This window comes from Rhinichthys klamathensis, unplaced genomic scaffold, assembly GCF_029890125.1.
Source record: "Rhinichthys klamathensis goyatoka isolate OS25496 unplaced genomic scaffold, OSU_Roscu_1.1 h1tg000050l_1, whole genome shotgun sequence".
Lineage (NCBI taxonomy): Eukaryota > Metazoa > Chordata > Actinopteri > Cypriniformes > Leuciscidae > Rhinichthys > Rhinichthys klamathensis.
In genome coordinates, this window is record NW_026606596.1 from 5,863,205 (window position 1) to 5,876,434 (window position 13,230).

At 41.5% G+C, this 13,230-nt stretch overlaps 1 protein-coding gene across 1 annotated transcript; it reads left to right on the forward strand.

The window, feature by feature from the left end:
• Positions 1-7,093: 7,093 nt before the first annotated feature.
• On the forward strand, positions 7,094-11,982 carry sfrp1b (secreted frizzled-related protein 1b). The gene is made up of 3 exons (XM_056247916.1): positions 7,094-7,889; positions 8,909-8,980; positions 11,101-11,982. The coding sequence occupies exons 1-3, from the start codon at positions 7,394-7,396 to the stop codon at positions 11,424-11,426; spliced, it is 894 nt and encodes a 297-aa protein (XP_056103891.1). The 5' UTR covers positions 7,094-7,393; the 3' UTR covers positions 11,427-11,982.
• Positions 11,983-13,230: the final 1,248 nt, after the last annotated feature.

The window sequence follows — 13,230 nt, forward strand, 5'->3', positions numbered from 1 at the left end:
GAGGAATTTATTCGGTAAATGTGTTTCCAAAGTAGTTTATGCGCACGTTTTCGTCTCGGACAAAAAAATGATCCGACTCGTAGCTTGTGTCCCGTTATATCCGTAATAGAGAAAAGTTGCTCCAGCTACTGACACGTGTATACGGTGTGGGAGTGGCATAGTTGTCACAACAAGCGAGAACTGTTGACATGAAGCAGCTAAATCTCGAACCTCCGGGGAATCGCCTGTTTTTGTTTTGATTTTAAAAACGCTGAACACCGGAGAGTCTGCTGGCAAAAAGAAAACGTGACATTCGAAATAAAACAAGAATCAACATTGGCTTGTCTTTTTAGAGATGGCGAGATCTGAGGGATTTGAAATGTTTTTTATGCATTTTTATTACTCAACAGGTAAGTTATTTTATTGAACAGATACATTGCCATATGTAGCTCTCTAACAGTTCATTGTAAAGCATTATATTGTGAAAGGTCATATTCATTCAGTCATGCAGTTGTTTTATAACGCTGTAGGGTCAAAAGTCACACAGTGTACCTTTAATAAAAATATTAAGAACTCAAAGTAAAAATAATTGTTTTTTTTATTTCGAATTATTAAAAATCGTCTGTCGGTGCTGTGAAGAGAGCGGGTGTTTGCCATGTTTTACTAAATTGAAGAACTATTTTAAAATTGGATTTATCGACTACCACTAGTCTGAACAAAAGTGTTAGCCCAAAACTATTGTAAGCCTATATCAAACCAAAAACACAACTCAGTCCTCAATCATTTCCTAGTGCTCTGCAACTTTATTTATATTTCACCAAATCAATGTCATGGGAACAGAAAATATGTTTAACTAGAGAGTGCTGTCTAAAATATCAGGAAAATATCTGATTCCATGCCAAGTCAAAGGAGACTTTCATAAATCTCTGAACGACTCCTATTTCTCCTTGCAATCTCTGAGATTCTTCCAACAGGTGGTCTCATTGGAGGGATATGTGGTCTAAAGATCTTCTTGTGTGGAGAGAAAAAAAGGTGGGTAAACACATCCTTATGATAGATGTATTTTGGTGTAATTAAAACATCTTAAGTGATGACTAGTTTGGCATCTCATGATAGCATGTCTGTTTTTATTCAACTGTCACTTCATTATGAAGATTGTGAAATAATTCTGCTCTGTGTGGTTATGAAAGCCAGTACGCAGCTGCAGTAATGTGATAGAGGAAATGCACACACTGATTTTTGTGATGGCTGAAGTTAGTATTTGAGTAGAAATTCAGCAAAAAAAAAAAAAAAAAAAAAAACTAGATGCATTTTGAAAGCATCTGCATCCCAGTCCCAGAAACCGAGCCAAAAGGCGCAGATGCTGCATTGTAAACTCTGAATAATGTGTCTTTGTAGCAGAGGAGCCATCCAGCTTGCTGTGACCAACTTGACAAACACTGTTATAAATCAGGCTGTGGAACTTTTATAGAAATAGATCAGACATTTTACAGATGCACCACTGACACAGTCCATCTACAGCCATTTTCACTTTCATTTTATTAGTCTGTTACTGTTATAAGGTGAGAGAAAACCCAACAGCGAATCACAGTCAAAGTGTCTTTAATTCAACCAAATGAGGAAGCCGCCAGCAACTGAAATGATCTTGTAGGAAAATGTACAACAGAAACAGCCGGTACTAGGGCCAGATTAACACTAACAGAAAGAATCCTCCTTGGGAGTGCGTGGGTGGCAGACAGCAAGGATAAAGCAGCAAGGCGGCGGCTATCCTCTGGTCACTCGGGAAACACACGATGGATGGTCAACGGGAAACAGTAGCAGATCAGGCAGCATAGGTACTGAATAGATACAGAGAGCAGATTTAGCACAAATGACAAAAGTACTTGCAACTGATGATTCCCAGTAGGACTGTTCAGGACCAGACAGGACAGGACAGGACAAATCTGTGACAGGATGGACACGACGGAGGTTGAAAGGTAACTTTAACTTGACCGAGACAGGACTAATTACCTTGGAGACCCGAAAAGGTCCGACAAAACGGGGGGCTAATTTCCGAGAAACGGACTGGAGTGGTAGGTTATGAGTGGATAACCACACCTTTTGGCCGCAATGATAGCGGGGGCTCTTCACACGACGTCTATTAGCGGCGATACACATTCGGGTTCTAGAACGACAAAGGGCTGATCTCACCCTCCTCCAAGTACGTTTGCAGCGGCCAACAAAGGCTTGAACAGACGGAACGCGAGAGGCGGGTTCTTGGGAAGAAAACAACGGAGGTTGGTACCCAAGGCAACCCTGAAAGGGAGAAAGACCGGTAGCGGATGATGGGAGAGAATTGTGGGCGTACTCGGCCCAGGGCAGTTGCTCGGACCAGGAAGCGGGGTTCTGTAAGGCGAGACTGCGCAGCATGCGGCCGACAATTTGATTGGCGCGTTCGGCCTGACCATTAGTCTGGGGGTGAAAGCCGGATGAGAGACTGGCAGAGGCCCCAATCAGGTGACAAAACTCCTTCCAAAATTGAGAGGAGAATTGGGGACCCCTGTCAGAAACTATATCGGAAGGGAGCCCGTGAAGTTTGAAAACGTGATCAATCATTATCTGGGCCGTTTCCTTGGCGGAGGGGAGTTTCGAGAGGGGGATGAAATGTGCAGCCTTAGAAAAGCGATCGACGACCGTAAGAATAACGGTATGTCCTGCTGACGAAGGAAGACCAGTGATAAAGTCAAGCGCTATGTGCGACCACGGACGCGACGGCACGGGTAGGGGTCTCAAGAGGCCAGACGGAGGAGAATGACTAGACTTAGTTTGAGCACAAACGGTGCAGGCGGCAACGAATCAACGGATGTCCTTCTCACGGGAGGGCCACCAAAAACGCTGTCGTACGGAGGCGAGGGTACCCCTAACGCCGGGATGGGCAGCTAATTTAGACGAGTGGCCCCACTGAAGGACCGCTCGACGAGCAGAGACCGGGACGAAAAGTAAATGCTTAGGACAGCCTCGTGGAGTGATGGAATGAGAGAGAGCGCGCTTAACCAGTCTCTCTATTCCCCAAACAGTAGCTCCGACGACGCGCGCAGGGGAAACTATAATCTCCTGGTTAGGGGTGACTGTGGAAGAATCAAAAAGACGAGAGAGAGCGTCGGGCTTAACATTCTTAGACCCCGGGCGATAGGAAATAGTAAAGTCGAAGCGAGAGAAAAAATGAGCCCAACGAGCCTGACGCGCGCTCAATCTTTTGGCGGAGCGAATGTATTCAAGATTACGGTGATCGGTCCACACAATGAACGGAACAGACGCACCCTCCAACCAATGGCGCCATTCCCCCAAAGCTAAACGGATAGCAAGCAGTTCACGGTCGCCAACGTTGTAGTTACGTTCGGGTGGCGAGAGACGATGAGAGAAAAACGCGCACGGATGGACCTTGCCATCAGAGGATGAGCGTTGGGAGAGAATGGCCCCGACCCCCACCTCTGAAGCGTCAACCTCCACAATAAACTGCTGGGAAATGTCGGGAGTAGTTAGGATGGGAGCAGTAGTAAAGAGTGTCTTTAAATGGTCGAAAGCTCTCTGAGCGGAATCGGTCCATACAAAACTAGACTTAGACGAGGTAAGAGCGGTTAAAGGGGCTGCCACTTGACTAAAATCTCGTATGAACCGGCGGTAAAAATTTGCGAAGCCGAGAAATCGCTGGAGCGCCGTGCGAGACTCAGGAACAGACCAAGTAGTGACGGCCTGGAGCTTAGTGGGGTCCATACTGATCCCCTCCGCCGAAACTACGGACCCTAGAAATGTTACCGAGGTTGCGTGGAATGAGCACTTCTCCGCCTTGACAAAGAGACGGTTCTCCAAAAGGCGCTGAAGTACGCGACGTATATGCTGAGTATGTACCTGGAGAGAGGGTGAGAAAATTAGAATGTCGTCCAAATACACGAAAACAAAGATGTTGAGCATATCACGTAAGACGTCGTTAACAAGAGCTTGAAAAACCGCAGGTGCGTTTACCAGGCCGAAAGGAAGAACCCGGTATTCAAAGTGCCCGAGGGGAGTATTAAACGCGGTCTTCCATTCGTCCCCCTCCTTTATGCGCACTAAATGGCAAGCGTTACGCAGGTCTAGCTTTGTGAAAAATTTAGCTCCCTGTAATATCTCAAAGGCTGATGACATAAGTGGCAGAGGGTAACGATTCTTGACAGTTATGTCATTGAGCCCGCGATAATCGATACAGGGTCGCAGAGACCCGTCCTTCTTTTTAACAAAGAAGAAACCTGCGCCGGCGGGGGAAGAAGAGGGAACGATAGTACCAGCATTCAGAGCCTCGGAAAGGTAATTCTCAAGTGCCTCGCGTTCGGGAATCGACAAAGAATAAAGCCTCCCACGGGGGGGCGTGGATCCGGGCAGGAGGTTGATACAGCAATCATACGGACGGTGAGGAGGGAGAGAAGTGGCTCGGGAACGGCTGAAAACCGCTCGCAGATCGTGATACATCTCCGGAACTCCGGTCAAATCACCAGGCTCTTCCTGAAACACAGAAACAGATGAAACAGGGGGTATGGCAGACACTAAACATTTCACATGACAAGACAGGTTCCAAGAAAGAATAGTGCCCTTTGACCAATTAATCTGAGGATTGTGCTGGATCAACCAGGGATGCCCTAACACTATGGGGGAGAAAGGAGAGTGAAAAACTAAAAAAGAGATGGTCTCGCGATGATTACCAGAGACCGTGAGAGACAGTGGAATAGTCTCACGAAAGACATTGGGAAGAGAACTGCCATCTAAGGCGAAGAGGGGTGTGGTCTCCTTTAGATCAATGAGGGGGATACCTTGTCTCAGAGCCCAAGCCTCATCAATGAAATTCCCCTCTGCCCCGGAGTCTATCATAGCACTAGCAGAAACTGAGGAACCTGACCAGTGCAAATGAACCGGGACGGTAGTACAGGATTTTAGTGGAGGGACCAGAGAAGTAGTGCTCGCCAGAACTCCTCCTACTACTGGCGAGCGTTGGCTTTTAAAGAACAAGTCGAGACGAAGTGCTTGTCAGAGCCACAGTAGAGACATAAGCGGTTTGATATTCTCCGATCTCGCTCCTTTGAGGAAATGCGCAAGCCTCCCAGCTGCATAGGTTCGGGAGTGGCATCAGCGACAGGGGATGAGGGTACAGCTGAGAAGGGTAGCAGAGAATGTGGAGCAGCATTAGAGTTCCTTGCCCGTCGGCGCGAGTCAAAGCGCTTCTCGATACGGATGGCGAGATCGATCAAAGGATCAAGAAGACTGGGAACCTCCCTGGCGAAGATCTCATCCTTGACGTCCGCGTTGAGTCCCTCTAAGAAACGAGCCACCAGCGCAGGTTCATTCCAGCCAGCCGTAGTTGCTAGAGTGCGGAATTCAATCGAAAAGTCAGCGACTGAAAGCCTCCCCTGGCGAAGAGATGAAAGCAGGCGGGAAGCCTCCGCACCATGCGCTGAACGGTCAAAAACGCGGATCATCTCCTCCTTAAACAGGGAAAAGCAATCCATGAAGTCAGCTTCAGCTTCCCAGTTGGCCGCTCCCCACTGACGAACCCTTCCAGAAAGGAGCGAAATCACATAGGCGACCTTGGTGCGGTCCCTGGAGTAGGTAGAGGGTTGAAGAGAAAAAATGACCTCACACTGTGTCAAAAACGCACGGCATTGCGTGGGCTCACCCGAGTAGCACGGTGGATTATTGATCCTGGGCTCCGGGGAATCAGGCGATCTAGACGGAACCGAGGCTTCGTGACGGAGGCGATGAAACTGCGTAGAAAGTTCAGACATCTGCTCAGCCAGAGACTCCACGACGCGTCTTGTGGTGGTCAGCTCCTCCTCATGCCTGCCGAGTAACGATCCCTGGCGTTCCAACGCGACATGAAAGGGAGTCTCGTTCGCTGGGTCCATCTTGGTCAGATTGTACTGTTATAAGGTGAGAGAAAACCCAACAGCGAATCACAGTCAAAGTGTCTTTAATTCAACCAAATGAGGAAGCCGCCAGCAACTGAAATGATCTTGTAGGAAAATGTACAACAGAAACAGCCGGTACTAGGGCCAGATTAACACTAACAGAAAGAATCCTCCTTGGGAGTGCGTGGGTGGCAGACAGCAAGGATAAAGCAGCAAGGCGGCAGCTATCCTCTGGTCACTCGGGAAACACACGATGGATGGTCAACGGGAAACAGTAGCAGATCAGGCAGCATAGGTACTGAATAGATACAGAGAGCAGATTTAGCACAAATGACAAAAGTACTTGCAACTGATGATTCCCAGTAGGACTGTTCAGGACCAGACAGGACAGGACAGGACAAATCTGTGAAACTCCTTTCATCAGAGGTTAACAAACAATCTGACAAAAGACAGGGAAAAGAGAGGAAAGAAGTAGCAAGCGCAATCAGAGAAAAGAGAGAACAGGTGCGGGGAATCTAGAGAGAAGCAGAAGGGAACAAGGAACAGCTGGAGAGAGAGTAATTGCGAGTACAATACCGTGTGTGACCAGGAGAGGGAGGAAGAGGAAAGAGAAAGAGACTGGATCATAACAGTTACACAAGAGCTTTCAACCCGAAGCCTCTTCAACAAATTTAGCTGTTCAGATATCAGTTTTGCCATTGTTTCTTTTTAAATATGTCTCTGACTGTATTTGATTCATTTTTATTTCAGTTTTAGTTTTTATCAGGGTAAATGGAAATGAGAAATGTTTCCTAGGCAACTAACTGAGATAAAGTAACTTTTTATTTGATTTTATTAAAGTGAACTTTATTTTAATTTCAATAAAAAAGCGTTTGTTTAATTAGGCTACCTATAATAACCCTGATTCACTCACACAACAGACTATATGAAGCAACATAAATTATTTGAAGTGTGATCACTCAGTGTGACTGTGTCTGTGACCCTTCGAGAACCGATCAGACTGCTCGTGAACAACCTGTTCATTAAAAAGATTCGATTCAAAAGAACGATTCGTTCGTGAATTGGGACATAGATATTCAAGTTCTTTATAATACTGGTATTAAGAGGGTGAGTGGCTATTGCATTAAAACGACAAGCTTACTGTTGTATCATTTTGTTAATTCCGTTAGTCTGTTTTTAGACGTGAAGGGGTTAATTAAATAATTTATTTTCCTCTTGTCTGAAAAAACATTTGTCAGGCACGTTGAGCAATCTTCGCGTTATGCCAAGCCGGTTGCATTACTATTGGTTGTTTCACCTTTCGCATTCATAACTGCTCTCGCGCTGCGCAAACGAACGGCAGCGCGCGACACTTTTATCGGGACTGAGGAGAACGAGGACGTCAAAGAAACCAGTTCATGCATAGATACTAATGCAAATACATTCTTCTGAAATCTGAACAGTGCAACGTAGTGGATAGGCCTATAACTGTTATCGATAGGCTACTTCTCCCTCGAGCCATGAAGAACCTTCTCCCCAAGCTGTGCGTCTTCATCGCTGCAGTCCTCTTCCTCCCTTTGCTCAATGCTGCCGAGTATGAGGACTACGTGTGGACACCGGAAAGTTACGGCAGAAGCCCACAGTGCATGGACATTCCCGAGGACCTGCGGTTGTGTTTTAATGTGGGTTACAATCAGATGCTGCTTCCAAATTTGCTCGAGCATGAAACCATAGCGGAGGTGAAGCAGCAAGCGGGCAGCTGGGTTCCTCTGGTGCACAAAGCCTGTCACCCCGGCACGCAAGTGTTCCTCTGCTCGCTCTTCGCCCCCGTGTGCCTCGAAAGACCCATATACCCGTGCCGCTGGCTTTGCGAGGCTGTTAGAGACAGTTGTACCCCTATCATGCAGTCGTTTGGGTTCCCTTGGCCTCAAATGCTCAACTGTAGCAAGTTTCCCGAGGGCGACGTGTGCATTGCCATGAACGACAGCAGCAGCGATGATATGGACAAATCCCCAGGTGTGTATTATATACGTATTTGTGTGTGTGTGTGTGTGTGTGTGTGTGTGTATATATGTATATAAGCTATATATTTTGTCTAATATTCTTCCAAAACTATTAAAAAACATTTTTTTTTTTCATAAAAGAACCAATTTTGGTTCCACAAAGAACCCACAGTGAGCAGTTTTTAAAAGAACCATGATTTAAGAACATTTAAAAAAGCTAAAGAACATCTATAGGCCTACCACTATAAAGAACCTTTTGTGGAGTGGAAAGATTCCATTGATGTTCAATTTTCATCACCACAGATGCCAATGAAAAGAACCTTTTGTTTTCTTTTTCCCCCCACATTTTGTTATTATTCTACTACAATTCTAACATTTGAAAAATTAGTACATTTATAATGTTTTGACACCTATTGATTCTGTAATAATATATTGATGGTTTGATAAAGCTGATAAAGCAGATGTGTTTGTGATGCATTATAAACAAATAAAGTTACTAAAATGAGATATTATGAACTTAGTAATAGCTCTCACTTAACATAGATTACATTTAACATAGACTAAACTTAACATAGATAATTTGAAAATGCTACATATATAAAAAATTTGGCCGATATGATAACAATAATTCTTTAAAGCCAATAACCGATATATTGGCTGATAATCCAAATTTTTATATAATTTTTGAGAGCCTGATTAAAAAATTAAAAAAACGTCTCAACATTAAAAGTAATTTCTTATAAGCACAAAATAACAATGTTGTCATTATAATTTTATGTAGCCTATATGACAGACCTGCACTGCACATGTTGCACTTATCTGTATTTTCCTTATTTTAAGTGATTCCAATCATATTTCAAGCAATTCAAAACAATCATGGTGAACAGTGTGCATCTGAAGTGTCTCAGCTGAACGAAATAATCCATTATTCATCGGCTTTATTATATCGGCCAAATAAGATACTTTTACATTTACAAGCATTATTTCTTGCATATGCCAGGACATGCCATAATCGTTTTTCTCCTTTTCTAGGTGTATGTCCGCCATGTGACAATGAGATGAACTTAGACGCAATTCTGGAACACATGTGTGGCAGTGAATTCGGTAAAGAATCATTTATGTGTTGCATTAGTGTTTAAAAAAAGTAATTATGTAGTCTATTTAAAAAAATATGAATACAATGCATTCAAGATAAATAATAACATAATAACAGTCCAGAAAGTGGATGTGGCTGTATATTTTTCCTGACTACTATCAACATGCTGATCTTAAGGTTGAAACTGACTACAAAGTCAAAGACTACTAGGTTCAAAACATGTTTGAAAATGAGGTATTTTATAAACTATCATGGAAATCTGGCTAAAACATATTGAAATACACTTCAGATGTGAAGAGTTTTGGCATAGATCTTTACTAACATAACATGCACTGAAAACCAAATCTTTCTCCAAACACTTTTCAGCATCCTGCTACTAATGCAAGTGATTTCAAAACACTTCATTTACTGGCAAGAGCCTAATGACTTCAAGAGAACACAAAATCCGATCGCCTGATTCCCATCATTGTGATTCCGTTCAGGTCCAGGGTTTTAGCCCACACATTTGTTTCCAATAATATTGTTGCCTGAAAAAAGTTTTTTTTTTGCACTCCTTAAATCTATCTCTCTTGAGACTATTGTGTGTCCAGTATTGTTTACAGCTGAATTGGTCTTTTTTTTTTTTTTCATTCCCGTTGGTTTGTTTTTAAAAGCAACTTGACATGGTTAAACCTCCTTGTATATTTCATGTCTAGATTTTTTTGTCGAACCACATATCCTTGACAGTGGATTATTAGATTTCGACCGCAAATGGAGATATTTTGGATTTATAAAAAGCAGAGCTACTTCTTCCATTACAAATGCAGTTTCTAAGAACCAGTGATGTGGTCAGAATCCAGCAAGTCTCTTTTTTCAGGGTCTGAGATGTTGTCAAAGACAGGAAGCTTGCCGTTGGCAAGAATTTCATGGGACCTTTTATTTTTATGGCAAGCTATCAAGCACCGACCCAACAAAGGCTTTTTTCTAGTCATTATAGGATGACTGTATTTCAAGCTATGTGTCTCAACGCTGTAAAATGTGGAAAATGAAAATATGCAGTTGTTACCTTATTCAGGTAGCTATTTCTATCCGATCTGAAACTGAACCTAAAAGTTACTTGTTGTTTGTAACCAACCAAGCACATTTTACGTTACGTTACAGTGTGCTTGTGTTAAATGAATGCTTGTTTTATGTTGAAGGTATAACTGCAACACAACCTTTGGAGAGATATCAATGGAAAACTTGATGTAGTTTGTATCGCTGGCTGTCTATTTTCTTTTTCCATCCACCGCATCAGTGTGTTTGATGAAAATACATTCTCATTGATGAAAGTACACCATACAATCTGTTTTGTCAAAATAGAGCTCCAGGGAATAAGAATATTTTGCAACTCACTGGATGATGTTGAAAGGATTTGATCCTGAAAGACAGGAGCTGAGTTTGACACCCCTGTTGTAGAGTTTAAGAACTAGTACTTTAATAGGATGCTGTTAGCCTGATTATGTGTTTGATTATGTTTAGTAGATGTTCTGTGTTGTTGGTAATGCTAAACATTTTTATCCACAACACATAAATTCAGAACGGGCAAATTCTGTCATAATGCAGTGTTTGAATAGCCAGTGATTTGAGGAGTGCCTCAGGGATCGGTAATAAGACCCATTTAGTTGTTTAGTTACTAACAGGGAAAGTTTGGGACAAATTGTGCCATCTCTTTATTGATCTTGGTTGGATTTAGAATTTGATTCATACCCAAGAATCATATCCTCACACACCCTGAACGATATTGCGATACAACACGTTGCACCATCCAGCTTTGCATAATTAGTGCAGAATAGCATCTGAAAGACATAAACTAGAGTTCTTGGCCTAAATGTGAAAACGGATGATGAAAAACACCCAAGTGTTCAGCATCTCCATGGCAAAGAAATACAACAATGACCTTAAGCAAACATACTTTAAATATTTGTATTTTCCATCAGTACTTGAATGTTTTAAATAACGGTTTAAACTTGTAGTGTTTTAGAAATTACATAAATCTTCTAGATTTATTCATGACTTCATTGGTATGCAATGAATTTGTCTCATTTAAACCTTCATGAACATTAATGACTTGTGAAAATCTAAAATCTTCTTTTTTTTCTTTTTGTAGCAATCAAGACGAAGATTAAGGAAGTCAAAATAGAGAACTTGGACCGAAAAATCATTCTACAGAAAAAGAGGAAGCATGTGAAGCTTGGAACTCTGAAAAAACAGGAACTAAAGAACCTTGTTCTTTACCTGAAAAATGGAGCAGACTGTCCCTGCCAACAACTGGAAAACTTAGGGAGCCACTACTTAATCATGGGTCGTAGGGTGGGCACACAGTATATTTTGACAGGCATTCACAAGTGGGAAAAATCTAGCAAAGAATTTAAGAAGGCCCTTAAAAAACTTAAAAGCCATACATGTCCAACTTATGAGGCAGTGTTCAAGTGATTTTGATCATTTGGTAACTAATCTTGTTATTATAGCATTATAATACATTTTGCCTACAGTATAGAAAGAAACCAATCCAACTTGTCCGTTTTAAAAGAGTTTGTTTGCCCAATAAATGTCTGAATACATGCAAACAAGTGCAATTTAGTTCAAATTGAAAATGTTCTTCACCATTTCTAATGAATGCAAAATAAAAAAACAATATTCACAGTTATTTACATTTCATTATGCTGCAAGAAAGTTGAGTTTTGTTTTTGCAAACACTGCATTTCGATATATCTTGACATTTTCAAGTTGGATTAATATCTATTCATACAATCTGTTAATAATGTTTATGTTTTATAATATTCATCACAACTGTCAGTTATTACTAGCCTATTCAGTAAAATAAATAATACATGCACCTTAAACAATAAAGGGACACTTTTTTTGACAGTTTGTTTGGCTTGCATAGGATGCCAATCACAGTTAATCATGAAGTGTAAGATATAGCATTTCTGAGGACTTGCACAATGCACTGTAATCATTCAACATTAAAACATAAAATATTTTTAATTTATTCGACTGCACTGGATTCTTTCTTAGAAATTGTGCATTAGTGACTGCTTTAAGTAGTTATAAATCATGAATATTCAAAAGACAAGTAACAGTAGTGACCTGCCAATAGTCCAGATTTAAAACAAAGCACATGCTGTGAAATAACTGCGTCATAATCACTACGAACTGAGATCAGATTAGAGACATCTCAGACCGCAAGTGTCCTGTGTAAGCAAACAGCCAAAGTGTGTATCTTGTATAGACAGATCAGATATATTTGTTTTGGATGGAAGGAGAGATTTGGACATTTTTGCTCTCCTGAGGAAAGCTGGTATGAGTTTTCCCTCTTGTTTTTTATGAGGACAGTTAATGATATATTTTCATGTCAAAGCCAAAAGATTATATTATAAATTATTAACGATAATAAATGATCTAAGAGGATTTTCTATAAATAAACAAACAAATAAATACTGTAAAAAAATGCTCTTGGATTTTAAACAATTTATGTAACCAAATTTTCACAGGCAACTACCTCCTTGTGCTTTCTGGAAAGAAAGGCAATCTAGACAGTTATTCCCAATTAATGGCTTAGAAAAGCAAAAAAAGAATATGCAGCTAAAAAATTAAATGAAAAATTAAAAGTTTTATTCCATATTATTTTTTAAGGTCATCTATGCTAATGTACTTCTGACAACTTTGAAATACACATTTCAAATTTACAGTCTTCATGGAAATTGGACCAAACATATTCATGACTCGTCCTTTACTACACAGATTTTTGGCCAATCAAATGCTTTCCAGAGAGAGAATGTCACTCCGCCTGATGACTAGCATGCCTCCATGTATACAAATCATGGTTAATGGCTGTGACGCAAGGTTATTCAAAGCTTTTTGATATACGTCAAACTCAAGAAAAGCAAACTGCATGGTTTTTGACTGAGGGCGTTTTCCTGAGAAAACATCTGTGTTGTAATGCCCGCCAATCAGTGCCTTTATTTGCTGCTGATGAGCTGTGAAGCAGTAAGATCTGGTATCTACTATCATGGTCTAACATGCCTGGACTTTAAATAACCTAACTTTGCAGTAATGATGCATTCTGGTCTTATCAAAATGCTCACTTACATTCATCTGATTTCAGTTTACATTATATCAGTAAAGCACTGCATATGTGATCAGACCCATGCAGGATTCTATGAAATTCAATGTCAGCAAATCAGAGCCGTTGAAAGATGTTGACCGGATACCTCTTGTAAGTGTAAGAGCACAT